We start from the raw sequence: 27,689 nt of genomic DNA on the forward strand, positions 1-27,689 counted from the left end.
CAGCTAAAACGTAGTGTTCCGGTCATCCTGAAATTGCCTGTTGCCCTCTACCATGTGATGGCACGAGTCCACACGAGGGTCCTAATGGATAATAAATCACTGATTACCTTCTCTCTTTTGGGCTTTATCTCCTTACTGACGTCGCAGTAGCCCATCACAGCCTCCACAAACTTGAGCATCCCCGACCCCGCCCGGCTGATGGCCTGCATCTCTTCAAAGGTGGTGTTGAGGTGTTTGAGGAAACCTGACCGGCGGGAGCAACAAGAAACAGACATCAGAGCACTAAAATACTATGAACAATAAATCAAGATGGGCTTTTGATTTTGATTCGATTTTGAAATTGATAGCTTGTTAGCTTCCATTGGTACAATGTATCACATTATTTCTTTATCTTATCAAAAGTTGTATTTGATTGTGTTGGATATGGGGTCGATAGGAATAGCATTCTAACCAAAGTACAACCCAGCTGGTCCCTACATGGAAAGTAAGCCTTTGGAGGACACTGAAAACCCCCACTGCACTGATCCTGATAGGATCATCCATCTTAGATGTTGCCCCAGTCTATTATCATATTTATTATCACATCACGTAACAAAGACACTGCATAAGCCTTTAAGGTGTGTTGTTCATGGAGCCAAAGTACCTCTGACGGTCTTAACCTGGATGAAGTTGATGGCATCACAGTCCATCTCCATCAGCGAGCGGAGGAAGTTGGCCTCTGACATCATGCCCTTGGCGGCCTTCCAGCTGATCTCCTTGTGGCCTCTCATCACCAGGATACACTCGCAGACCACCTGCACTTGTTTGGGGGGCTTGGCGAAGGATCTGACCAACACAGAGGGAAGGCCAGGGAGAACAACGATGAGACAGACGAGAGTCTGTTATTGTACATGCTGGACTCCTGCATCAAACAACATGTTACATTCAGCTTATTTTTTCTAGAAATACACATCTGGAGACATCGGCTTAACCGCAGTCCGGCTGTTTACTCCATCGCTTGGTGGATCTGCGGATACTGTAGACTAACAGGGTTGGCCTTGTAGACTGTGGTTATAAGACCAACAGCGCTAGGCGTCAGGGCAGAGCAGCATCTGATCTCAGTGATGGCGTCAGGCGGAGCAGCACCTGATCTCAGTGACGTCTGACTTGTCCAGGTCCTGCAGGGCGCCGCGGGCCGCCGCCAGGGCCGGAAGCGCCTCGGCCAGGGAGCTCTCAGCGTCCTTCTTCTCCACGGCGATCACCTTGTTCTGCTCCTCAATCTCTTTGGCCTTGTCCTCCGCCAGCACCTTTTTCTCCTCGGCTGGAAGGTCAGAGAGACGATGGGACTCCACTCATCACTATGTAGGTGTTAAGGCCGCAATATAAGGGCACGCATGTCTTTAAGCTGAAGTGATGAATCATTCATTCTAGTAGACATGTGACCTACTGACCCACGGCGGTGTTGGTGGAGATCTCCTGCAGCAGCGTCTCACAGGCGATGGACTTCTCGGCCAGGACCACCTTCTGCTCGGCCAGCTTGGTGTTGAGTTCAGCGAGCTGACCGCTCGCCTCCTCCAGCTTATCCAGACCTCCTTCCAGACGCTTGCACTGAGCTGAGACATGAAGAGACAGACCACTGAACTAACGCACGCACAACATAAAACCCAACCCATGTTCTATTAGTGAAGTCCTCTGAGGTTGAGATAGCCTCATTTATCTGTGTGTTATTACTAGCAATTAGCACCTCAACACCCGTCCCCAATACCTTGATGTTGTGATCCAATCCATTTCATTTTGACCTGACTAAAGAGTTCTAACTTCTTCTCACCAAGGATGAAGTTGTCCTTGTCCTCCAGCAGCTTGACGTAGGTGCTGATGAAGTCCAAGTAGTTCTTTGGAGTGACGTAGTTGCTGCGCCGGAGCTTCTGCAGGAACATCTTGCTGTATTCTCCCACAGACTCGTGAACCATGCGCACGTGGGCGATCACTGCCTCCGAGTGGGACTCCGGGACCATGGGGTTTTCTCCTGTGAGAGTCAAGGACACAGTATCACAAAGATTAAGCATTCCTAAATAGAAATGCTGTTTAAGTCTTTTTGCTTTTTAAAGATGTTAAGTTTCGCCTACGGACCCAGGAAGGAGTAAGCCACTGCGTGTAAGGCCTGCGGCGGCCATGGCAGGAACCAGTCTATCCCGGTGTTGTTTACCAGGCCTGAGGCAGGGCAGTTAAGAAGGGCAGGCAGGTCAGAAGGTGAAACACGAGAAAAGACAAAGAGCCGCAGGCCATGTTTGCTGATTTACCGGGGAAGTTCCTGCAGCGTGTGCGCAGCGTCTCCCCCACGGGGGACATCCCCAGGACGATGTGCAGGTTGTCTGCACTTTTGTTGACAAAGTACTGCCACAGGCTCTCCTTGGACGGCCCGGCGCCGTTCTTCAGGGCCTCGTCCCGGAGCTGGTTGAGGAGCGCCTCCTTCTCGTCATCGGGGAACAGAGCAGGTACGATGCCTGCAGGGGGGGGGCAAGACACAAGAGACAGCTCCTCATCCAGCCGCTAGATAGAATAAAGACCACCAGACCTACTATGTTATAGCGTAAAACACTGAAAGTGCTGAAGTTAAACCTAGTCTCCTCTCCCGCATCCAGAAACATGATTGGTCTAAACAAATATGAAAGAAAATACCATCCTGTTCACCCAGACTTCAGCCAATCTGCCCTTGAAGGACCATCTCGAGTCTGACCCATCACGGGTCAGCATGTTGTTGATCTAGATTAAGGACCATCTCGAGTCTGACCCATCACGGGTCAGCATGTTGTTGATCTAGATTAAGGACCATCTCGAGTCTGACCCATCACGGGTCAGCATGTTGTTGATCTAGATTAAGGATCAACAACATGCTGATCCTTACCCATCACGGGTCTCACCCATCACGGGTCAGCATGTTGTTGATCTTCTAGATTAAGGACCATCTCGAGTCTGACCCATCACGGGTCAGCATGTTGTTGATCTTCTAGATTAAGGACCATCTCGAGTCTGACCCATCACGGGTCAGCATGTTGTTGATTTAGATTAAGGACCATCTCGAGTCTGACCCATCACGGGTCAGCATGTTGTTGATCTAGATTAAGGACCATCTAGAGTCTGACTCACCGGAGGTCAGCATGTTGTTAATCTAGATTAAGGACCATCTAGAGTCTGACTCACCGGAGGTCAGCATTTTGTTGATCTAGATTAAGGACCATCTAGAGTCTGACCCATCAGAGGTCAGCATGTTGTTGATCCAGATTAAGGGCCATCTAGAGTGTGATGAGACTCACCAGAGGTCAGCATGTTGTTGATCAGCTCAAGGAAGCCCTCCTCGGCCACGTGGGCGTCGGTGAACAGGAAGACGGTCTTCTTGTTGTCGATGGCCAGCTTCAGGTAGAGGATCTTCAGGTCCTCGCGGAGGTTGGCCTCAGCGTAGCCTCGGCTCAGAGTGATCTCAAACACCTGGGGAGGAGCGGGACCAGGATTATTATCGTTTTCAAATCCTTATCTTTAATTCGTTTGGTTTATATTTAGAGAATAAACCCACACCCAACAGACCAAATAAGAAAGAAGGTTTCACACTCCTCCTCCTTTGCTGCGTCTGAACTTTGACCCTGGAAAGGCTTTTGCCGAAACGTTGGTTAAAATAATGCACTTCAGTAGAAGGAAAGAGTCTGCGACCTTCAAACTTATGATTCTGAGGTTGAGCTTTAGCACCTATATCCCGGTCTGCTTGTGTTGCGGGGACTTTGTATACTAATCTACGTTTGGTGTGATGTTTCGTCCTCTGTTCTTGTTTCTAAGGTGTTTTCCTCCTCTTGTGTTTTCTTGCTTGGAAATGGCCCACATGTATTGAACAAACCTCGCATCCGGCAGTGAAGGCAGCTAGCTTGGTGAGCGACTGTTTCCCCGAGCCCCCCACCCCCACCAGCAGGGCGTGGCCGCGGTCCATACGGATGATGCGGTGCACCCGGGTCAGATGCTCCAGGGCGTCGTCAAACAGAACCAGGTTCATCCTTGACTTGGCCTCGTTGTACTCCTCGAGGATCTCCTGCCGGAGAGGACACACAAATAAGAGCCTTCAGTCACCAGTGGTATCACGACCGTACCGGACCGCCAATCCTAGAGGCCTATTAGGACTATTGGTTCTCATGTGTAGTTACTAACCCTCGCTGTCCTCATACACCTGACACACAGACACAGCAGGTGGGCCGGGGGCCGGACTGACCTGGAAGAGGGCCTTAGCGGCATCGTAGTCCTGGATGTCTTCGTACACCCTGGGCTCGCTCTCGTTGAGGGCCGTCCTGTAGTCTCCAAACAGGATGGGGTCTCTCATGGCGGCCTCGAGGTCCGATTTGAAATGCTCTTCAATCAGGTCCTTCAAATGGCCTTGGACCTGCGGGTGAAACACAACAGACACATTTTTTGAATATTAAGTCTTAGAATAGACCGACGGAGGAAGGCTGAGAGAAAACTAAAACATTGTGTTTTATTCAATACATAACGATTAGAGGTGCTGCAGGTACGACTTGAGAGCGATCATTTGAGTGTTATCTGGTAGAAATACCGCGGCCATCTGTCAGCTAGTGGCCCTTCTCAACGAGGGGAGAGGGAGCGGAGGGGGAGGGGATGTTGTTTTGGTTGTTTATTATTTAATCTTGACTTTTCAGCTCTCTCTTCAACTCTCAGATCTTGCCTACAGATGTAACAATTATCTGTGACAATATAATAACAAGAATGATAACTGATTTATACTCAATACAAACCAGAATATGATCCACTCATTACCAAGCTTTTGTCTTTTTCATTGATGAGTCTATCATGGAAGACACGCAGGCACTCGTTTCTCCAAACGCGCACAAATTGGGTGACGGTCAAAATCCTGTCCGGGAACAAGGTTGGATGTGAGCAACATGTGAAATGTCACAAACAAGAAAAACAGGAAGGGTTCAGGAAGTGCCCTCCTCCCACCTCTCAGCGTTAGTGAGCGTGAGGCCATTGTAGACACGGGACAGGTCCCTGAGGTTGAAGATGTAGTGGAACTTGGAGGGCGTGGGTGGGAGGTCTTTGATGATGGCCTTGTACAGCTCCAGGGTGCAGAAGGTCACCTTGTCACAAACTTTCTGGATGGTCTCATCAAAGGGCTGATAAAAAAAATTCGATGTTTATAGAACGTAGCAAAACAGGAAAGTATTCCGAATTTAGAGGGTCTACTGATTGACAATTTCATCCAAAACAGCGCCTCCGAAAAGATTTCTAAATGTCCAGGTCAAGTAAGCCAATCCCACTCCATTGTTCATAGCCTGTACAATGCATGTATCTGTATGCCCCCCATAGACTGGAGAGCAGAAGGTGCTGACCTTGGTGTGACCTCTGAGGTGTGCTGCTGACCTTGGTGTGACCTCTGAGGTGTACTGCTGACCTTGGTGTGACCCCTGAGGTGTGTGGCTGACCTTTGTGTGACCCCTAAGGTGTGCTGCTGACCTTGGTGTGACCCCTGAGGATGGAGGCGTAGATGAGGTGCAGCGCCTCTTCCTGGGGGAAGGGGATGTTGAAGACGCTGAAGAGGGACAGGAAGCGCGGGTCCACCTCGTTGCGCCCCCCTCCCGCCTCGCCCATGGCGGCGATGAAGCCCAGGTCCTTCAGCAGCTTACAGTTCAGCTCCTTGCCGCGGTCGTACATGCCCCCCCGGTCCAGCAGCAGCTTCAGCAGGGCGATAGGCTGCTGGGTGCCGTATTCGTCTACCTGCCCACCAATCAACAACACCGTACAGCGCTTTCTAGTTCACGTTGACTGGACATCACTTCAAATAACACTGTCTTGTTAGACTAAAGAGACCAATCAGCAGTTCCAGTTGATTGTATTCAGCACAGGGTCGTTTTAAGGGCCTTGGGATCTTTCCTTTGGGAAGAAACACTGAGCAGACTCATTTAAATGACAAAAGCTTTGGGATTTAAATTAGTTTTGACATTAGAATCTCCCATTGAAAGTATTTTGTAATAAAATAAGATAATACTTTATTGATCCCAGATGGGCGATGATGCTGTGCTGATTCACAATGTGGCGCTCTTTGAGCAAGAGAGTTGCTCTATGAGCAAGGGAGGTGCTCGGTGAGAGAGAGAGCTGTGAGCAGCGTTACCCTCGGCATGTTCAGGTCATCGATGAAGACCAGCAACCTCTTTCCTACTGGAGGTCCGTACGTCTCCTTGGTCCTCTTCTCCACATTGGCCTCCAGGTTCCTCTGCAGGTCCATCGAGGTGGTCCTCGATGACAAGTTGATGACGAGGGTTGTCTGGAGATAAGAGCCAACGACAGAGAGCTAACCACCACAGGCTTGCGATGCACTGGGACTCTAATGAATCGGATTAATTAAAAACATGACCTTGACTTTACAAAAGACAACAATAAGTCATCCAAAGGCCCACTACAACTCCCTTTAAAGGGGAATTCACGGTGGCGTCAAATAGGCCTTTAAAACCCTAGTGCGTGGCGTTGGACACACAGCAGTGTCAGGGTAGGCCTTTAAAACCCTAACGCGGGACCGGACGCGTTAGGGTCTCGACTCACCGTGGTCTCCACACTGAGGCTCTTCAGGAAGTTCAGTGTGGTAGCTGTCTTGGAGGTGCCAGACTCCCCCACTAGAACCACCGGTCTCTTGATCTTCACCATCTGCTCCAACAGCCAGCCGGCCCGCGTGGTGTCCACAGTGGGCACTTTAGGGGAGATGGAGGTTCAACAGAACAGTCAAATCAATAAGTAATCAATCAGTATCGCCATTCAACAGGTGGTACCACCACCATAACCCTATGCCATATAAGAGGCTCTGAAAACCTTTAAATCCCAGTGGGAACAGGAAATAGAAGGGACCTTGAAATATAGGTAGTAGATAATAGTCCAAATAAAGCAAAACAAAATGAGGTCCAGGTTATTTTGAACAGAGTAATACACCACATTGAGACGATGACATATCAAGTTAACTTAAGTCTCTGAGCCATACCTAAAACATGGATGAACTTGACCTCGGGGTCGTGGACGTAACTGCCGACCAGGGAGCTCCAGGGAACCCACTTCTGCTGTGCTCCATCGAAGTGGAAGTCAAACAGGGTGGGGAGATAGCCTGCAGAGAGAGACTCTGCTTTATAACGCGCTCCATGAAAGTCAAGCACGGTGGGGCGGTAGCCTACCGAGAGAGACCCTGCTTGATTACACACTCTAACAGGGTAGGGAGGTAGCCTGCAGAGAGAGACCCTGCTTTATTACACACTCTAACAGGGTAGGGAGGTAATCTGCAGAGAGAGACCCTGGTTTATTACACACTCTAACAGGGGAGGGAGGTAGCCTGCAGAGAGAGACCCTGCTTTATAACGCGCTGTCACCTGTATTTGGTTACTCACTAAAACTATAAACGCCCTCCACACTTTGTTTTAATGGCTAGATGTTACTCCTTACTGATTCTATATAGGTATAAAATAAATAGGTAGGAATTATTATATCTGTATTAGTAAACTGCCAGATACTAATTGTAATGAATCCAAAGAGTTATATATAATATATATAAAACAGTTTGAGGCAGTGCTAATGCTCTGTGGTCTTTGAACTTTAGATTGGAACTTATTTAGAATGTGGAAAGCTCTTCCGTTGGTCCAACCTGGGATCTCCCCCGGCCCGGCCCCGGTCGTCTCATCCTGGACCGGGCTCAGACAGGACGCCGTCTTGATGAACTCATCAAACTTCTTCCTGCCGTCGTCCAATAGGGACGCTCCAAGGGAGCAGCAGAGGGCTTCCAGGAAATAGCACTCCAGGGCCTCTGGGCTGGGGCTCTCAGCAGCCGCCAACAGAGCATCCAGCATCAGAGACAGCTGGGTCACCTGAACACATGACCCACCCCGCCCAATATGATCACCACCTGGACACATGACCCAACCCGCCCAATAGGATCACCCGTCACCTGGACAAATGACCCACCCTGCCCAATGGTGATGGTTTAATTTTTCGGGTTTCTGCTGAGGATTGTATATACTGTTAAACAGTGAGATGTGACTCTGCCTCAATCTGTATCCCCCCTCTCGGTCGGATCCCTTTCTCAGAACTCCTTTTCGTCTCAAAGTAGTTGATCACCAGAGCAACTGAGGGGTTGGTATCAGCATCAAAAGGCTCTTCTTTGGTCTAGAGTTTTGTGTATTGACCTTCATCCTGTTCTCCTCCTCCTCCCTGCCAGACCTCTGTCTGTTAACCCCAAATGGCCCTCCCCTCATCTCCCAGCCCAACGACAGACCCCCCCAGACCAGGTCGGGAGACATCTTGTCCAGGGATCCCATCCCGCCAAGATTTCAACCTAGAGAGGAAGTAGGTGGTTTGGGATTGGCTTGATTTGAATAACGCTAACCTAATAGACTGGCAAAGTCACGCCCCTACGGTAGGCCCCATGGGACCTATGAGATCGTAAAATATGAATGGGTTTCAATGGAAACAAAGTAATTATTTTCTGGTCCCAGTCTTTATATGCCCTGGATTACACATATGTTGTTTGTGGATTTAAATGATAATTTTTCATGTCAAGAGTTTGACCGTTTATTGTTCAGTTAAAGGCTGAAGAGAAAATGTATTGTCTGTGCCATCTCTGTACCGGAGTTCCAAGTGCAGGTGGTGTCGTATCATTTGCGTTGAGAGCAGCGAAGAGCTCTAGTTCACAAAGCGGCCTCACACAAAACCTAACATTATCAAGCTTCTTTGCGAAATTTTTTAGTTTTCTTTGAATGAAAAATGATTATTTAAATCCACAAACAACATATGTGTAATCCAGGGCATATAAAGACTGGGACCAGAAACAAATTACTTTCTCTCCATTGAAACCCATTCATATTTTACAATCTCATAGGTCCCATGGGGTCAACCGGAAGGGGCGTGACTTCTCCCCTCTAGAGGATGTGTCTCTACCTTGAGCGAATGTGAACGATAAAATGCTAAGGACTGGCCTTGCAGGATAAACAGTGCAGAAATGGGAATTAACTGAAGTATTTGTAGGGTGTAACTATGGATGGTTGTTAATAACTCCATGGAGCTCACCATGTTGAGTTCTGTCTGGGGCACAATGGTCTTCAGTTTACTCCCCTGTTTGCCATCGACCACCCCTTCCACTATCATGTCTATGGTCATGGGCACATATTTGTCAAAGAGCTTGTTCAGATGTTCTTGTTCCTAGAAAAAGAACAAGAAAAAAAAAGACGTAATCATTCAAAAAGTTCTTGAAATTGAATAAAATGGGACTCAATTAGTTCCACAGAAAATGAAAAATGAAATCACATGGGAGATAATTCAGCATAATATCCGTTCTGACCTGCACTGGCCTGCTGCCTAACCACCTGTGCCAGTAGGGGGCGTAGCGCAGGTTTTTGGGATCCACATAAACCATCCCACAGCGCGACACGGTGGCCGGGGAAGCGTACTGCAGGTCTCCGACCTGCCATAAGACACAGAACAATAAGCTCAACTTTAAGCAGCAATAACACTGTTAAAGCTCCTCGAGGTACTACGCTTCAAGAGCTGCAGAAGAAGAGTGAGCAGAAGAGAGCAAGAAACCACCAGAACACTCCCTCTCTGCGCCCTCACTCCACACATCGCTCCACCACTGAGGAGCGTTGTGTTTGAATGATCACACACCTGTGATTGACAGGTAAAATGGATTCCTTGATCCAATCAGGGATGATATGCTAGCCTGGGACGTTAAGAAACAACCTGGTAGTGGTCTAAAATCTAAGCCCATACTGAGGCGGGCGCTGACACTTCCATACAGACATCTTCACAGAGCATCTGTTTCACCAATAGCTGACGGATGGCTTTGCATTTCTAATAAATTACCCTCAAATGACACCTCTTTAATCTTACTTACTAATATGAATATACTGTAACACAGGTCAACATGAACTTGACCGGTAATATCATATAACCTGTCATAAACCCATGAAATGAAGGAGTAATAAGATGCCATTCACTTTGACAGGGCCCTCCTACTATTAGAGTCAAGTTCAACACTGAGTAGAACACAATGATCTAAAGACCCATGAAGGCCGTTGACAGGAGGACCGACCTCGAAGAGCAGGGCACAGTGTGCCTGTAGGCGGATCCTCTCCCCGTTGGCCAGAGTGAGGATCCTGTTGTCATCCATCACTGAGTTCATGTTCTCCACCCACAGGGCGTCCACATCCCCGTCAAACAGGATGTACCTTCAGGGCGACAGGGTCACAGCGTAGGACAGAGGGTTGGATCTGTTTCCAGCGGCTGGAGAATCACATTTCATCTAAAGAAATAATACTTAATTTGTAATTCAAGGGACGAGGAAAGACCAGACTGAGGTTGATACTGAATCCTTATATATAAAAATCTGAAATGAATCTCCCCATATTTAAAGGTTAAATAAATCCCATCAGTAAGGGAACCTCATCACTAGTTATGGTTAGGGTTAGTTAGTCTTTTTGCCTGCCAGAGTGGACCGATCTAATATGTTACCCTAGCCTGGATTTCCAGGCTCAGACACCTTTGTGCAACAAGAGAGTTTGTAAGAAAACGCTCGCAATTTGGTCATGCCAACCGGGTGCTGCTTGAGCTGTGATTGGTTTGAAAGGCGGAACGGAAAGTGGGATGGATCAATAGCCGGCTGCAAACACGAACATGATGGTGAGCGGTAGTGAGTGCGCTAGAGCGGTAAACCAACTCACTGGGTCGGACTAAGGTAATCCTGGAGGTTTACCTGCCAATGATCCAACCTATCCGCCATTGAGCAGAGGTATTCACACTGGACCTAATCATCGTCAACCTTATGGTGTCCCCCACTCTACCTTCTCTCCTTCTTATCGGTGGGCTTGTTGATGTCGCGGAAGATGTTGGACAGGATGCCGTCGGTCCAGTCCCGCGTGACGGGGTCCAGGATGCCGTACAGCTCGATGACGCTCATGGCTTTGGGGTTCAGTGCATACAGCTTGGTGAGTCTTCCTAGCCTGCCAGCAAGAACACGACAAAACGGCAATGGTCAACTCTTACCAAACCACAACCATTATATTGTTCCAACTCTGGTCAACACAACAACTGCAGTTGCTTCTCAAGCGACAGTGATGAAACATTGCACACAAAATGTTTTGCCGTTTTAAATACAATTACAAAAGGATCTATAGTTTCTTCTGTACTTTAAAATGTATACTTATGGTTTTGGCCTAACATTCTGCATGCAACATTGTAAGGGGTTGTCATACTTTGAAAGAATCCTAACCTATTTAAAGGAAGAAAAAAAGAAAAAGAAAATAAACAGTAGTATGTAGTTTATATACTACTACACACGTTTATGTTAGGGCCCTGCACTCACATAATACATGTAGAAAGACTGTGGGCCCTATCTTGCACCAAGCGCAATTGACTTTCTACACCGACGCATAGTATTGTTGCTAGTTTGCACCGGCGCAAAGCTGATTTTCCCCCGCAGCAAACTTGCGCCACTACACTTGCGCCCTGAAAGGCGTGTCGGGGTGTCCCAACGCAAATGATACATGGTGCTATCTTACAGATCGATTATGCAATTGCGCCACTGACCGAAAGAATCCTAGTTTAAATGCCCTAGCAGATAGCGCAGTTGGTGTTGCTAGATTGATGTGCCTAGGCAGGTCGGAAATGTAACATAAGCTTACACACACGTAGGCTATACACAACACAAACATGCACACAATTAGCCTAATTAAAATATTATGATGTCAAAGATTGTTCATGCGTGTGAAACTGCATAGAAATAGCATGTGGATGGTGGATTTTTTTTTGCGCTAAATGCGTTCAAATAATAATAAGAACAATAATAAACTCGAGCAAAGTATATCCCAGCCTTTCAAAATAAAATCTTGTTTAAGGGTAAATGATAACGTTGGTTGAATTATTTGGGAAAGAACAGCTGATACAGCGTTAATAAGTTGTACTTTTAAATCAATGCATCTACAAAAACACTGTACAGCAAACACATATTTTCTTGACACAGACATCGTGTGCAAGCCCATAACTTTTAGGATTGATGAGTATTTGATCGTGAGGAAACATTTAGTTTTATTGCGAATGAATGAATGCGGTTGATGCTCTGCGTGCGTGTTTGTTTAAAACCCCGTAAACTAAACACGTATCGCATAATACAGTCCATGGCAATGTATATTTATGGGGGGACACATGCTTATTATGAACACAAGCTGATAACGATAATGTATAGAATACTGGTATGAAACTATGTTTGTTAATGCATTGCCGCATATCATTAAATAGACACACAGTTACGGCCACAGGACCGCATATCATAAATGTGTTAAGCTCTGTTTGCAGAAATTTACATGACGTCTCAGTGTTTCTGAAGTTGTAGAAGAAAACGCTATTCCATGTGTGAATTAGGCCATATTATTTGGACGTAAACTCAGCCATTTGAAGTTTGAAATTCATGTGGTCATGCATCTGTCTCATCGGTCAAAATATCAACTCCTCAGTTTCAAATGGGCTCATGGCTCTTAGAGGGGATAGGAGATGGCACTCCGATTGGTTTATTGCATGTTACGCCGACGGATATTCAGACCAACCCATTTTAGATTTGCGTCGGGCGCAAGAGTCATTTATCCGCCAGTATAATAGCAACAGCGCCAAAGACCAGCCCACAAAGCCACTTTCGTTTTGCGCTTCTCACTTGCGTTTCAGACCGTTAAAATAGGGCCCTAAGACTTATAAACACTTTACAGAGGCCAGATTCACTCTGATGCAATGTTGCTGCCATTCCTTTGGGTGGAATAAGGTGCTGAGCCTAGCATAAGGTGCTGATCACAATCTACTTGAGGCTACAGAAGGGCAGCACTCAGCTGATCTGAGTCTTGTTTAAGGTGCTGATCACAACTGACTTGAGACTGAAGAAAGGCAGAACTCACTTGGTCTGAGCCTGGCATAAGGTGCTGATCACAACCGACTTGACTGAAGAAGGGCAGAACTCACTTAGTCTGAGCCTGGCATAAGGTGCTGATCACAACCGACTTGAGACTGAAGAATGGCAGAACTCACTTGGTCTGAGCCTGGCATAAGGTGCTGATCACAACCGACTTGAGACTGAAGAAGGGCAGAACTCACTTGGTCTGAGCCTGGCATAAGGTGCTGATCACAACCGACTTGCCCCCGCCTGTGGGGCCCACCACCATGGTGGTGTGTCTGGTCATCATGGTCTCATACATCTGCACAATCTTGTCCACCTGGAAACACACAAAGCAGTGGAAATGTCAGACACGATTAACATCCACAAGGTCCACATCCCCCCCTATTGGCCCCCTGAACTTCATGCTCCTCCCACTGCTTTCTACTTAGAAAAATTACTTCTTTCTATGGATCCCAGGGAAATTGTTGCCATGGCAAAGGCTCAGCTGACAGTAGAAAGTGAGAGGTCTTTATGTTAAACAACCCTTCTCTTTAAAGCGGTTACAGGAAAGCAGTCTGAAAAGGTAGAAGCGGGAATGAGCGGCGTAGTGAACGGTGAGGTAGTGAAGGCCGATGGGACACCTGGTCAGGCAGGATGCTGAACCGGTTCTCCTCCAGGCTGTTTTCCACGGCGCCGTTGAAGTCGGCGTATCGAACGCGAGGGCAGTGGAGCCCCGGGAACAGGTCTGACACCAGCCCCAGGAACAGAGGCACGTCCTCAAACACAAACTTGGGCAAGTTCATGTCCCTGAGGGCCCGCATCAGCACCATGTCCTGAACGGGATCATTTAACATGAAACAATTCACGCAACATTTATACTGACCCAATATACATATATACACATACACATATCAGATGTATTGTAGAATTCATTATATGATCTACATAATTCAATACGATTCAACATTAAACTTTCAATTATGTGTCAAATTAAATATGTAATTATATGAACACATATATGAGAAAGAGGCATACAAGTAAAACATACATAATGGGAAATGCTTGAAGAAACCTGGTCAAACAAAAATCTGGGGATTAAATGTCTTACACCAGACTTGTTTTTGTTTATTCTAAATGGCGTTGTTGAGATGGAAGCGGCCTACCTCATGAAGATCTGGAGATCCTCTCTTTAGCTCTCCAGCCATCACCAGCACAGACTTCAAGGCTCTCAGGCCGAAGTCGTAGTGAGACTGCTTGGAAAGCTGCTCGCGGGCCAGTTTGTAAAGAACCGTCATCTTCTTGGCCAGAACCTACATCTCAGAAGCACAGACAGTCCTGGTTACTGCTGAACTCTCGCCTCTTGGTAAATGTGCGTGCGTCTGTGTTTCCTTGCCTTAGCCAGCATGAAGCCCTCAGAGAAGAGCATTATCTCACAGATGAGCTGCAGGTCCGGAACGATGACCACCACAGGCCTGAAGAGCGCCTTGACCGACTCGGGCAGCTCTGTCCTCCCGGCGTATCCCGGGTTCATGGTGATGAAGATCCCCATGCGGGCGTCTAGGCTGATCTCCTGGCCCTCAAACTGAAGTACACGGGTAACCGTTAACCCTGTGACCCTAACTATAGGGTTAATGCTATAACCCTATAACCCTAACTACAGGGTTATTGCTTAAACCCAACAACCCTAATTACAGGATTAACCCTATAACCCTAACCCTAATTACAGTGTGAACCCCATGACCCTAACCCTAACTACAGGGTTAACTCTATCACCCGATAACCCTAATTACAGGGTTAATGCTATAACTCTTACCCTTATGACATAAACCAGCATCCATCAGTTTCATTAACCATAATAAAAACAGTAGACAGGTCAGATGTGGGCTAAAATCATCTCTCTGGTTTAGTTTCAGATAGAACATAACCTCCTATATTGCTTAAAGTCCCTGCTCCCCTAAATCCGTCTTTGCTTTGATTTCAGTTTGTTTAGTGTTGTCATCCAGTGTCAAAGTGACACCAAATGTTTTGCAGTCAATCTGTAGATACACACACACTGATCCATATCCCTAAACCAGACCAATCCCAAATATGAGTCCTAGTTGAGTCCTCAGTATCGCTTGTGGTTAGCTAGTAAAAATCAAATGATAATTTAAGGTACAGTAAAGGCCAATATAGAATGCTGAAGGAAACCACTGAAACCACCAGCTTGCCCAGCAGTTAGACCCAGTTGGACCAGGTAGATGTCAATCAGGGGCATAGCCACATGGGGGCCAGGGGGGGCCAGGGGGGGCCACGGCCCCCCCTGGTCAGAGGTTGGCCCCCCCGTGTATGAAAAAAACCTGAACAGAAACAGTCCCCCCGTCGACAATCAAGCGCACCCCAAACATAAGACTGTCCCGAGCTGGCCACCACAGTAATACTATCCTGGCTACGCCGCTGATGTCAATCAAACTGCTCATGCCATATTTTGCTCTGTAGTCAATCCTGATGAAAACCCTGAGGAAATATAGCGTGATAATTATAATGCGTGTGTGTGTACATACATGGAAGCGCGTGAGGCGCAGGATGAGAGCGTTGCGTATGGTCTGGATCTGGGAGGAGATGACGGACAGCACGGAGGCATCGATGCGGTTGAACTCATCGAAGCATCCCCAGGCGCCACACTGGGCCAGGCCGGATAAGATCTTCCCTACAGCCTTCACACACACACACACACACACACACACACACACACACACACACACACACACACACACACACACACACACACACACACACACACACACACACACACACACACACACACACACACACACACACACACACACACACACACCTCTTCAAATAGAGACATTTAGGTGCCTTTGCCTTGAGGAAACCCCTCACCATGCGGTCCATGCCCTCTCCCTCCGGGCCCTGGGTCCCAGCATAGGGTTAGGGTTAGGGGCCCTGGGTCATGAGGGGCCGTGAGGAGACCTCTTACCATGTAGTCCATGCCTTCTCCACAGTTGGTCACCACACAAAGCAGGCCAAGGGCCTTGGCCAAGTCTTTGGTGGACTCTGTCTTCCCCGTTCCTGCTGGTCCTGCCGGAGCTCCGCCCAGAAACATGGACAGGGCCTGGAGGACCACACACACACACACACACACACAGACACACACACACACACACACACACACACACACACACACACACACACACACACACACACACACACACACACACACACACACACACACACACACACACACACACACACACACGTTTTTGTACAAGATGCATGTGGATGCTAGTGATGGCTGTGTGTCAGACTGATACCAGACCTGCGTGAGGGTGAGGTAGATGCGGTCGGTCAGAGGGGTGATGACTAGCCGGCCGTTCAGACCCATGTACTCGTAGCCGTAGCGGAAGGTCGCGCTGCACTGGCGCACTGACAGGTCGTCGAGCTGCCGGTCCCAGTAGAAGCGCAGCTGGCTCTCCCACTCAAACTCCCGGGCGTCCATGATGCTGAGGAGAGAGGAGCCAGGAGTCAGAAACGGTTCAACACAATGTATTAACGATCCACTTATTACAGACCAGCTACAATATTAAGAGCACGATCAATAACAATAGCAAAATGTAGTGCACAGTTCACGGGTCACTGTTAGAAATGCTATCTTGTAGGGGAGGCTTTCAATTGGTTGGAAAGATATAAATCACCATGTAATGGATCCTAGCATGAAGGGAAAAGACAGGAGAGAAAAGGAGAGGAAAGGAAAGGAGAGGAGATGGAGTGGAAGGAATAATAAATGAGGAGAGGAAAGAAAAGGAGATTCAAATGACCGTAAGGGAACAAGGAGGGAGGAGAGGATACCTGTCCCTGATGAACTTGTCGATGATGTCTCTGGCGTGGACGTCGATGATGAGCACAGTATTGATCTTGCGGCGGTCGTTGCTCTTCATGGGCCTGGTGATACTCGTCACCAGCTCATCGATCTGCTGGTGCATCTTCTGGCCGTAGTTTTTCAGCGCCATCTTCTCTCCCTTCTTTACCTTCTTGAAGACGTCCTCCACCTCCCAGGTCCACCATACCTGGTTGGCAGCCAGGACCACCATGCCCTGGTACAGCAGCATCCAGTCCACCCTGGACAGAGAGGCACCAGGTTGTGAAAGTGCTCCTCACCCTGCAGGGAAGATCTGAGAGGTGTGGACCTAAAGCTGCTGTTGGTACCATATGGAGAGAGAGAGAGAGAGAGAGAGAGAGAGAGAGAGAGAGAGAGAGAGAGAGAGAGAGAGAGAGAGAGAGAGAGAGAGAGAGAGAGAGAGAAGAGAGAGAGAGAGAGAGAGAGAGAGAGAGAGAGAGAGAGAGAGCTCTGCCTTCCCTCTACAACTCAAAAGAGGAAGTTCATGAAAGTGAACAACGCTCGGAGGCTTAATGCTGTTTGGGTAAAAAGAGCATTATCCTAAGAAAACCAATGTGCAAGTGTGGCTGCATGTTGTAATGCACTACTAAGCTTCAACAAGGCCCACCTGCTCCTGTCTTCACAGTAGTGGAAGAGGGCCTCCTTGGTGATGAGGTGATTGGTCCTCCTCATCTCCACCAGGACTCCGGTCATCCACTCCTCCACCCTGCCCTCGGCTGCCACCGGCTTCCTCAGCTCCATCACCTCCCCCTCGGCAGACACCAAGGCGCCGGCCGCCATCTCCCCCCCGGCGCCCACGTCGAATCGCAGGGACGAGATGTTGTCGTACATCTTTAAACAGTTAAAGCAAATGTGTTGTCATAAAAAACTGAAAGCACAGCAGCTCTGCACGCATTAACACACACACACACACACACACACACACGCACGCACACACACACACACACACACACACACACACACACACACACGCACGCACAGATCAAGGCGTCCGGCCCTCGTCCCGCCTGCCTTGATTATGTGCTCCTGGACGCACGCAGGTTCGCTGCTTCCAAGAATGCTCAGCAGCTCGTCGTCGGAGATGAAGAAGAAGCGGGGGAAGGCGTTCCGCTTGGAGTCCAGGTAGTCGTTCAGGCTCTTCTGGCAGCGCTCCAGGCCGTCGCTCAGGCCCTGCAGGTCGGCCAGGCGGTCGGGGACCAGGCAGCAGCGCTTGATTCCTGGGTCCTTCACTGTGTCAACCATTATCTACAACAGAGAAAAAAACAAACAAATGAAGCTTGCACAAACATAGCTCAGGTAGAAGTGCACCTTTAATTAGACGTCTCCTCTCCCAAGGATAGATTTACTCTGTAGATCTCTTTGTGGAAGAAACTAGATGTGAATAACATGTGTTAAGCTGCCAACAGAATTGACTGGTCACAAGAACTAGTACTCTGCATCTCACTGCATGGCAAAACCACAGGCTCACAGGTGTCCGTCATCCTTGATCTACACATGACGTTATATATTAATGTTATTAGAACTGATATGGTAACAGTTAACCTACCTTAGCCTAGCAACCGGAGTTACACAGCAGACCGGCATGCAGCCCTTTCTATGCACTAGCAAAGCAGCCACACATTTACCTTTTTGAACATCTTATCAATGTGGTCAAACTTCTTGGCCTCCTCCGGTAGCTGTGAGCGGATGTCCCCTCCGATGAAGATGCTCTCCAGGTACATCCACTTCCTCTGCACCAGCATCCACACCTGAAGGGTTGGAGGAAGCCCCCACATGAATGTGCATAACTAACTGATGTAAAGTAGCTCATTAAAACAACTGACCTTACTGTAATTGAGTAGCCTTTTAGTGGACATAAGCCTAATTTACGTAGGCTTTTAAGAGTACAATTTATAGGCACCTCAGAAAACTTTTTCAGGGAGACTAATAAATGCAAGATAATAGCTACACCCACAACACTCAACAGGCCAATCAAATGAGTAAACTGCTGTCAAACAGGCCCGTGGTCACGGTTGGTCAGTCAATCACTGAAGTCAGTAATCGTCACTACTCATTTTTGGCAGATGCCAGAAAATGCTTTGTTAAAAGCGACAAAGTAACTTCGTTTTGAAATGCCCTACTTCGTACTGCTACTCCTTCTAGTAGTAGACTGACCTTTCATCCAAGTGACAGTTTTTGTACAGGGGTAGGATCGGTCGGTGCTCCTTCTACCTGGGAGCACATGACCGCGGGCCGTGCTGTGACCCACCTCAATGACCTCGCCCATGAGGGACAGGTGCTTCTCCCACTGCTGGACGGTGGACAGGAAGGGGCCCACGTAGCGGCTGCCCGCCATGCTCTGCAGGTTCATGGAGTTGTCGTCCAGGCACTGCAGGACCTCCTCCACGGGGCCCAGGATTGAGCCGCGCTCCTGGGTGCCTTTGAAGTAGCGCAGCACGCTGAACTTCATCATCTCCCAGGTCTCCACCACCTCCTTCACTCCCTGTGTCGCACATCGGGACATAAGACACGTCGTAAGACACGTCAACATTGTCTAGAGGAGGAAGGGTCATCTCAGCAGAAGAAGGAAGGCCCACCTTCTCGATGCTGAGCTCTTTGACCGCGGCGGTGACCATGTCGCCGATGACGCCGCCGTACTTGTGCAGCTCGATGGAGAACATGTGCTGCAGGGTGAAGGTCTCAGGGTTCATGTCGAAGCTCGTCCCAGTTTTCTCCATGAGCTCTTTCCAGTGTCTGTAGAAAGAATAGACCATATGGAACCTAAATACTACGATACATAAGTATATGTGTATCCTAATATATAGCCTATATGATATATTTATATGATACACGAATGTGTGAAATGGTCCAATAACATCTGAAGCTCCTGAACCTTTCTCTGAGCGCCTCGTTCTTCAGGTCCAGCAACAGCGGCAGGGACTCTTTGAACTCCTTCATGCGTCCCTCCAGGAAGAAGGAAACAGGCAACGCCCGCACCTCTTTCGGCAGCTTCCTCAGGGTCCGGATGAAGCCATCGATGCCCTCCTGCAGCACCTGCAGGTTCAGGTTCACCCACAGCGTCTGGGACCACTCCAGCTTGGCCGCCTGGAACAGTAGAGCAACATCAGAGATTCATTGGGAAATTACTTATTGCTTATTTAAGTTTTGGTCTTGGATGTTTTATGTGCTTTATTTGTTTACTAAATTGTATAGATAAACAATTGTTCTTGATCTGTTTCGTATCGTCAAATGCCTTGAGTCTCTAGACCAATGTATGCATTGTCCTATATGGTCAGTTCGGAAAACCAATGCTTATATACAAAATACACCCTGGAATATTTGGAAGACAAAAGCACACCTTCTGAGCTCTGTAGGTGTCATAGATGAGCTTCAGACCCTTCATGTCCTTTTGTACTTGCAGAAGCTCTGGATACATGGTGAACGACAAGTCAAACAGCTTCTCAGCATTGGCCAGCTGCTGCCGTCCTCCTTCCATCTTGGCCAGTTCTGCTTCATATTTGTCCATCACAGCCAAGCCTAGATGAATGGCAGGAGGGAGTCGACCAAGAGATGGCAATGATGAGGTCAAATTATAATTTAACCTTTTTGATTGTAATAAGTAATATGTAACAGTTTATATGAAAGAAGTTACTGCGGCACCTTTCTCCAAGTCGTCCCCCATAGCTCCGGGGCCATGCATGTTAAAGCTCTCAGCGAAGATGGACAGTTCCTGCGTGAACCCCTCAATGTGTTCCTTGGTGATCTGATGGAAATTTGGCATTTGACATTTTTAGGGAGCTTCAGAACATCCCCTACAAACATTGACAGACCATTTGGCATATAAGCCGAATACGCTGAATAATTCCTTCTACATCCTGATAGTAATCATAAATAAAATGCTGCACTCTGCACAAACACAAGGTTTGACGGCCCCAGGCGATGCACTCTGCCCACATGCTCATCGGCCTGACTGGTGTCGTCCGAAAGACCAACTGTTGTTAACGCTAGACAGCTAGGGACAGGTTGTGGGGAGGTTGCTTTGGAGGGAGGTCTGAAAAGGGGGGGGGGGGGGGGAGATTTATCTTTTTGTATGAGTTACAGCTGCTTTCCTATCCTACAACTATTGCTATTATTGTGCATTTCTGAGATGGGAGCTTAGCGTGGAACGCAGCGCACCTCTGTGAAGGTTTTCTTGACGCCGCCCAGACTTCGATCCACTAGTTTGGACTCGGTTAGCAGTGCGTCCCACATGGGCCCGATGCTCCCCACCAGCTCTAGGTCCTCGTTTGGAGCCTAGAGGACAGACAGGAAGCAGGTTGACTTTAGGCATGTACTGCCTCCGAGAATATCAGCAAACCAACCGGGGATGTAGAGAAGTGCTGACCTCCACTTTGTACATGGCCATGGTCCTGTACTTCTCCTGGATGTCAGCCAGTCTCATATCCACCGTGAGGGACATGGCCCGAATGTCGGAGATGGTCCCCAGGACGGACTTCAGGTCCTCCAGACTGTTGGGGTTCTGCTTCAGGTTCTCTGAGAGCTGCTGCTCAGGGGAACCAAACAAAGCACACATGGTCACATCCTAGAATCTCTGCATCCGTTTCATTCTTCTTAAGTCTTGCTGAGGTTTGGTGTTACTGATCTCAGTGCTTTACTTTATAAAATAGCCCTGTACAATGTTGTTTGTCTTTGAATTTCACTATAAGGCCTTTTATCAAATCATTTTGCCTTTGCTGTATTCAAGTTAACGAAAATAAACCAAAATACAAAGGACGTCCAATTTTTGCTATGATTAAAATATAAATAAATGTTGAGTAAGACGATAAGCTTATAAGCTTAGCTCATCCCTCTGCTCTGGGTCTCTGATCTCCGGGTTCAGTACCGTGAACTCCTCCCTCAGGCTCAGGAGGTCCTCCCTGGCGGACTGGTTCAGGAGCCGGCCCAGGGAGCTGATCCAGGCCTGGGCGTTCTCCTGCACCATGTGGACCAGAGGAGCCAGGTTCAGCCGGATCACGTGCTCCGTCCTCACCAGCGGCTCCGTCAGCACATCCTGGTGGACCTTAGTGTAAAACTGGAGCTTGTCGTCGTAGGAGACGCAAGGTGGATTTTTGGAGGCAAATTTCGCCATGGCGACCTCCTTGTCGAGCTTCCACAGGGGGTAGTAGCGCTTCCAGCTGCTGAGGTAGTGGCCCAGCGCACTCAGCAGCCGCTGGATGTTCTGGGACACCATCAGGGCCAGCTCGCTGATCCGCGGCACCTGGCACACCTCGCTGTAGAAGGTGAGGGGGAGCAGCTGCTCTTCGCTGCCCCCGCCCTGCGGGGGACACTCCAAGCAGGTGCCGTGCATCCAGCGTGAAAACCTCTGGACAGTTGAGAAGAAACACATCGGGGTCATTCTTCATCAGTGGGATTGGTCTGAATGATCTGAATGCAGGGTGCGCTAAAGATGAAGGCCCCACCTTGGTGCCGTCTACGCAGTTCCTGACACAGTTCATTATCAACTTGTAGACCTCGTTACTTTTGGGCTGCAGAAGAATCTCTGGGGCAGACAGGATGGTCTCAATCTGGAAGAGAGGGGTGCTCCCCATCAGGGCTTTGTTGAAGAGCTGCATGTTCCTAAAGGAGACGGCAAAGAAACAGCTCAGGCCTTTCTGGGATGAAAATTGTACGTAAGTCTAGATCCGTCGTGAGCTCCCCGGGTAACGACAACACATGTTTAAATTACCTCTGCACCATCTGAACCAGCGAGTCAAACACCTTGTGCTCCCAGAAGCTGTAGTACTTTGCCATGTTCTTGGATCTGCCAGTGCTGGTGTGCATGATCAAACTCTCCACCTTGGTGAGAATAGGCCCAATGGAAGAGTACTTCCTGGTCAACACATTCAGATCCTTGGTTCTCTCGTGTTCGATGCCCTCACAGAACTCCTTCACCCCTGGAAGAAAAAGACCCCATACAGATAGCAGTTATGAACCTACAACTATTCGACACCATGTCATTCAAGGGTCATTCAATCATTCTCACACATCTTCACCTGGCAATTGGCTGCATTTATCTGGTGATGGAAACTTGAAGAGGTTGGCCATCTCCATGGCCTGCAACTTGGCCTTGATTTCTCTTTCGTTCCTCTGAATGGGAACCACGAGAGACTCGAATTTGGAGGTCGCTTGGATTCCGCGTGTGATGAAGTCCGAAATTCCTTAAGAAAATTGTACGTGAAGAACAAGTCTCAGATGGCCTGCTCTTTACTCAGTTATTTGGCTTTTATCTCATATCTGCCCACAATTCTATCTGTCCATAAAATAAGTGGGCCCCCCCGCAGGAGTGCCGTTCTGTGGGACTTAATAGACTAGATAAATAGTGGTAGTTCAAGTATCTGTACCCAAGGAGTTCCAATTGAGCTTCTTTGAACCAAAGTACATCACTCTCCTCAGCTCCCGGATGTGGTCCTGCAGCAGCAGGAACTGAGGATGGCTCAGGCTGTCCATCAGAGAGCTGTAGCGGCTCAGCAGGTCTGTCAGCCCGTCGTTGTATCTGCACACAGAGTCGACCTCCTTAGTCACATTGTGAATTATGAATAGAATTACAACTAGGCTGAATGGATTAGTGTAACAATTGTGATTGATGTGATAAATCCTCAAATGATCGTACAATAGCAGGAACTTCTCCCCCTGCAGAGCAACGTTGCGAGCCAGCTCAGGCACAGAGAACCCGAGATGCTCGAGGCGCATCGTCTCAGAGATGATCTCCTTGATCTTGGGGGCAAAGTTTAGATGATATGTCACGTTCTTGTCCAGCTCCTGTGTTGAAGGATCCTAAAGTTCAAAAGGTACAATGAAGACATGATATCATGTTTAAAGAATCCAACGTGGCTCATACGTCTGTGGAGCCTGAGGGGAAGAATGCCACCCACCATCTCTCTCTTGGCCTGGCCGCCTCCAACAGCAGCAGCAGAACCGGCCACGGCCAGTATGTTTCTCTTCATCAGCAGGGGCAGGATATTCTCCGTCTCGACTCGCCAGCGCTCGTACTTCTGCAGCTCATATTCCCTCATGCGCTTCCCAACCTCCAGGTATTTGGCCTTCGCCTTAAAGGAACAAAACATGGGAGACCGTTAGCATCATGCAGCAGTGTGGAAGTCTCCAGAGGGAACGGGTGCTCTGCTCTGACCTTCTTGCCCTCCTCACTCCCCAGTAGATCCTCCATCTCCTGGAAGCACAGGATGGGGTTCTTGATGCGCTGGTAGAGAAGGCGCACCCAGGATATCGCTCCTGCCACCAGGGGCTGGTTCTTCAAAGGAGGCTTCTCTTTGTGGACATCAAAGTTCCTACTGATCATGTCCACCTAGCCCACCAGCACCCAGACGAACATGAAGATTTCAGTTGGATTCATCATGCATTTTCTTTGTTGTTACCTTGCTTGTTATTTTGTCTTCTATATCTTTGTAGACAACTTAGACACTACTGTAATGTTATGTAGACATGATTTTGTGTTTACAATGGAGAATAGTATAGTGATTGATTTTACTGGCCTACCTCTTTGCAATACTGAGCAAGAATGTCATCGAACTTCTTCATCATCTGTTTGTTGAGAGCTTCTCTAGACCGGACGTGTTTAAACTTCAGCAGCATGTCAAACGCCGCTGTGGCAGAACGCAGCTTCTTGAAAGACTGGTCGATGAAACTGATGACTTCTTCTTCAAAATCCTGGAAACAGATACATGCTTGCAATGAATTAACTCTGACAGTATTGAGTATTTTAGTATTTAACCTTCTCATTGTGCAGTTCTTCTACAAGAGAGACCTGATATGCCAACCATTGAACTCACCATAACCTTTGTATCAAAGTCTTGCATGATGATGTGCCAGTGGCTCCTCTTCTTGATGCTGAATGGATCGAAGCTCACTTCCTCTATGGGCACAACGAGGAGTTCCACCCGGCGAAGCACATCGTCGATACGTTTGGGATCCCCCGTCACAGCCTTGAGCTCCGGTCCAAAGATGTTAGAAAACTCGTCTAGGATCTTAAGAGGCAGATCATGGTGGATATGGGAGTCGAGCAGATCTACTTTTCCAGAGTTTGTTTGTTGTCTATTTAATTTCCCACATTATATACTATGACTGAAAGGTGTTGGTGTTGTTCTCTGTTCCTCACTGACCTGCAGAACATTGTGGAGGTCTTGACAGATGGAGGCCATGTATTCCGTTTCCTCAAAGAGCCTCTTCCGGTCAAACTCCCAGCGAGGGTCCCCGGCTGAAGACTCAATCAGCTCTCGTGTCTTGAAGTAGCACTCCTTCCACTGGTCCAACACCTTCTTTCCATCCAGCACCTTGGCCTTGGCCGCTTCCCTTTTGTCTCTGTCCAAAAAATAGAAACAAGGAAATCCAGTAGAAATGATGTGGGGGGTAAACTACTAGGTACTGGCAACAGGCAAAGTACATATCCCTGATCAGCTGGGATCCGATGGAGAACACAAACCTAAACAGCACACGGACATTGACAACTCGCTTAACGCGCTCGGCCAGTTCCCAGGCAATCCGCTCCATCAGAGGGACCATGCGCTCGTCCTTGTTATAGTGGCTGGAGATGATCCACACCAGCCTGAGGCCGTTCATCATCTGAGGGGTGGTGGTCAGGATCACGCCGAAGTCTGCTCCTGTGGCCAGGTTCTACCACAGAGTCGCAAACAAAACCACAAGTAACTAACCACACCGAGAGAAACACAAACATTCAATATGACTATCAACACAACCAGGAGCATTTAACAACTCCAGGAATATGAACACAATATTATTGGGAAGTCAAATAAAAAAATCTTTTGGACTTAACTATAAAATCCTCGGTAGCAGTCGGCTAGTTGATGGAAAATGGCTGACCTTGAAGTGCCTCTCCAGTGTGCTGAGGAAGCGGACGTTCTGTCCGGCCTCCACACAGTAGCTGTTGAGCTCGGCCACAGACAGCTCCAGGTTTTGGACGGTCACTGGGTCCACTTGAGTCAACACCTCCACGATCCTCTTGGCCGCGGGCAGGTTGAGCTGCTCACTCAGAGCGCTGAGGATCGCTGACCGCTCCCGCCAGAAATCTATCTCCGCTATGGGACCGGGAGCCTTTAACGCACAGAGCCACACAGACACACGATGACACAATGACCAGGAAGGTCTTCTGAATAGCTGAGACATGGTTGTGTAAGTAGCCTGTAGCCTAAAAGGAGGAGAAGATACCGCTCCACACACCTGGGGCCTCTTCTTCAGTTGCTCCTCGATGATGATGGTGATCTGAGCTTGCCAGTTCATCACACACTGCTCCAGCGTAACCACCACCTCTGGGCTCGACACCAACACACCCACCTCTTCTCCCAGGTCCATCTCAGGAATGTGCAGCTTTATCCTCTCTTTAGATCACATCCAGATCCTTCATATATTATATTCCAATAGTCATAATACTAAATAGTAAAATAAGGGAGTAAGTCAATCAAACGTGGTTGCACTCGCCAGTTGCCTTCCAAAATAAGTCTGTTCTTAATGCCTGGTTCCAAAAGGGAGAACTAAAGCTAGAGGTGGACCTTTCCCTGTCACAGCACGTTGTTCTCCCCACCACAGACCCACCGTCCAGCTGCTGCAGGGTGGTTTTGATGTGACCCAGGAACTTGTGAGTGCTGTTGAGCAACTCGTCCCGCATCAGCAACATCCCCGGGGACTCTGGCGGTCCGTCTCCCTCCGCCTCTGTCGCTGGGAGGCGGTTCAGCTGGCTCACAGAGAGCAGGGGTAGGTAAACCTGCAGGGGGCAAGTCAGGAAGGTAAGTACACCTTCAGGGGGCAAGTCAGGAGGGTAAGTATACCTATAGGGGGCAAGTCAGGAGGGTAAGTACCGGTACACCTGCAGGGGGCGGGGCCTAAGGGGTCTAAGTACACCTGCAGGGGGCAGGGCCATCAGGAGGGTAATACACCTGCAGGGGGTGGGGCCTCAGGAAGGTAATACACCTGCAGGGAGCGGGGCCTCAGGAGGGTAATACACCTGCAGGGGGCAGGACCTCCGGGGGGTAATACACCTGCAGGGGGCGGGGCCGTCAGGAGGGTAATACACCTGCAGGGGGCGGGGCCCACAGGAGGGTAATACACCTGCAGGGGGCAGGGCCTCCGGGGGGTAATACACCTGCAGGGGGCGGGGCCGTCAGGAGGGTAATACACCTGCAGGGGGCGGGGCCCACAGGAGGGTAATACACCTAGAGGGGGCGGGGCCTCAGGAGGGTAATACACCTGCAGGGGGTGGGGCCCTCAGGAGGGTAATACACCTGCAGGGGGCGGGGCCTCCGGGGGGTAATACACCTGCAGGGGGCGGGGCCGTCAGGACTCTCCTGCTGGCATTCAGTCATTCGGCCGTCGCTTTCATCCAAAGCAACTCACAGGTTGAGAACAATCTGAGAAATCCATGGGATTACAATAGGAGTAGCTGCAGTGCAACGGACCACTCTCAGCTGTCAAGACCACATTAGTTTCTTCATTGATTGATTTTCAGCTGTAGCTTTTTCAAAATGTCCGTTGTTGACACAAGCTGTTCTTTGCCTATCTGTTTAGGTTTTACACTTTTTGGGACGTTGTGTTTTGACTACAAAATAGATACCATGAAACAAGAGATTATTTGGCAATAGTAATGGAAGTGGTACTAGAAGTAGTACTAGTAGTATCAGTGGTAGTACTACTGCTATAATGCTAGCAGTAGTAGAAGTACTACCATTTAAATGTGGTCCATAGTGTTTACATGTGGTCGATATTGTTTCAATGTGATCGATAGTGTTTAAATATGGTCGATAGTGTTTAAATGTTCTATTCCCTCACTCTCCACCTCATCCCTAACTCTCCACCTCAAGCTGGTGTGTAGTGAGCGTTCTGGCACCGATT

At 48.6% G+C, this 27,689-nt stretch overlaps 1 protein-coding gene across 1 annotated transcript in view; it reads right to left on the bottom strand.

Annotated features, from left to right (window-relative positions):
• Positions 1-27,689, bottom strand: part of dnah10 (dynein axonemal heavy chain 10) — a 42,079-nt gene that overhangs the window by 12,240 nt on the left and 2,150 nt on the right. The window contains exons 5-58 of the mRNA XM_060054769.1: positions 26,397-26,565; positions 26,025-26,182; positions 25,668-25,898; positions 25,270-25,460; positions 24,950-25,148; positions 24,620-24,814; positions 24,327-24,497; positions 23,962-24,135; positions 23,705-23,878; positions 23,443-23,606; positions 23,174-23,325; positions 22,826-22,990; positions 22,519-22,726; positions 22,253-22,409; positions 21,676-22,155; positions 21,178-21,336; positions 20,970-21,086; positions 20,454-20,556; positions 20,152-20,330; positions 19,687-19,898; positions 19,391-19,547; positions 19,063-19,296; positions 18,440-18,562; positions 17,826-18,059; positions 17,422-17,645; positions 16,766-17,035; positions 16,236-16,419; positions 15,897-16,031; positions 15,457-15,609; positions 14,307-14,495; positions 14,077-14,223; positions 13,555-13,746; positions 13,132-13,250; positions 10,839-10,997; positions 10,091-10,226; positions 9,341-9,463; positions 9,070-9,201; positions 7,652-7,871; positions 7,001-7,120; positions 6,571-6,716; positions 6,143-6,295; positions 5,488-5,748; positions 4,975-5,147; positions 4,792-4,885; positions 4,232-4,399; positions 3,866-4,054; positions 3,294-3,465; positions 2,280-2,483; positions 2,110-2,190; positions 1,808-2,005; positions 1,431-1,592; positions 1,126-1,300; positions 644-825; positions 108-244 (exon numbers count right to left, since the gene is read on the bottom strand). Coding sequence (XP_059910752.1) covers positions 108-244; positions 644-825; positions 1,126-1,300; positions 1,431-1,592; positions 1,808-2,005; positions 2,110-2,190; positions 2,280-2,483; positions 3,294-3,465; positions 3,866-4,054; positions 4,232-4,399; positions 4,792-4,885; positions 4,975-5,147; positions 5,488-5,748; positions 6,143-6,295; positions 6,571-6,716; positions 7,001-7,120; positions 7,652-7,871; positions 9,070-9,201; positions 9,341-9,463; positions 10,091-10,226; positions 10,839-10,997; positions 13,132-13,250; positions 13,555-13,746; positions 14,077-14,223; positions 14,307-14,495; positions 15,457-15,609; positions 15,897-16,031; positions 16,236-16,419; positions 16,766-17,035; positions 17,422-17,645; positions 17,826-18,059; positions 18,440-18,562; positions 19,063-19,296; positions 19,391-19,547; positions 19,687-19,898; positions 20,152-20,330; positions 20,454-20,556; positions 20,970-21,086; positions 21,178-21,336; positions 21,676-22,155; positions 22,253-22,409; positions 22,519-22,726; positions 22,826-22,990; positions 23,174-23,325; positions 23,443-23,606; positions 23,705-23,878; positions 23,962-24,135; positions 24,327-24,497; positions 24,620-24,814; positions 24,950-25,148; positions 25,270-25,460; positions 25,668-25,898; positions 26,025-26,182; positions 26,397-26,565 — 9,504 coding nt within the window. The remainder of the gene's footprint in view (positions 1-107; positions 245-643; positions 826-1,125; positions 1,301-1,430; positions 1,593-1,807; positions 2,006-2,109; positions 2,191-2,279; positions 2,484-3,293; positions 3,466-3,865; positions 4,055-4,231; positions 4,400-4,791; positions 4,886-4,974; positions 5,148-5,487; positions 5,749-6,142; positions 6,296-6,570; positions 6,717-7,000; positions 7,121-7,651; positions 7,872-9,069; positions 9,202-9,340; positions 9,464-10,090; positions 10,227-10,838; positions 10,998-13,131; positions 13,251-13,554; positions 13,747-14,076; positions 14,224-14,306; positions 14,496-15,456; positions 15,610-15,896; positions 16,032-16,235; positions 16,420-16,765; positions 17,036-17,421; positions 17,646-17,825; positions 18,060-18,439; positions 18,563-19,062; positions 19,297-19,390; positions 19,548-19,686; positions 19,899-20,151; positions 20,331-20,453; positions 20,557-20,969; positions 21,087-21,177; positions 21,337-21,675; positions 22,156-22,252; positions 22,410-22,518; positions 22,727-22,825; positions 22,991-23,173; positions 23,326-23,442; positions 23,607-23,704; positions 23,879-23,961; positions 24,136-24,326; positions 24,498-24,619; positions 24,815-24,949; positions 25,149-25,269; positions 25,461-25,667; positions 25,899-26,024; positions 26,183-26,396; positions 26,566-27,689) is intronic.

The sequence above is a fragment of the Gadus macrocephalus genome, chromosome 6 (assembly GCF_031168955.1).
Source record: "Gadus macrocephalus chromosome 6, ASM3116895v1".
Lineage (NCBI taxonomy): Eukaryota > Metazoa > Chordata > Actinopteri > Gadiformes > Gadidae > Gadus > Gadus macrocephalus.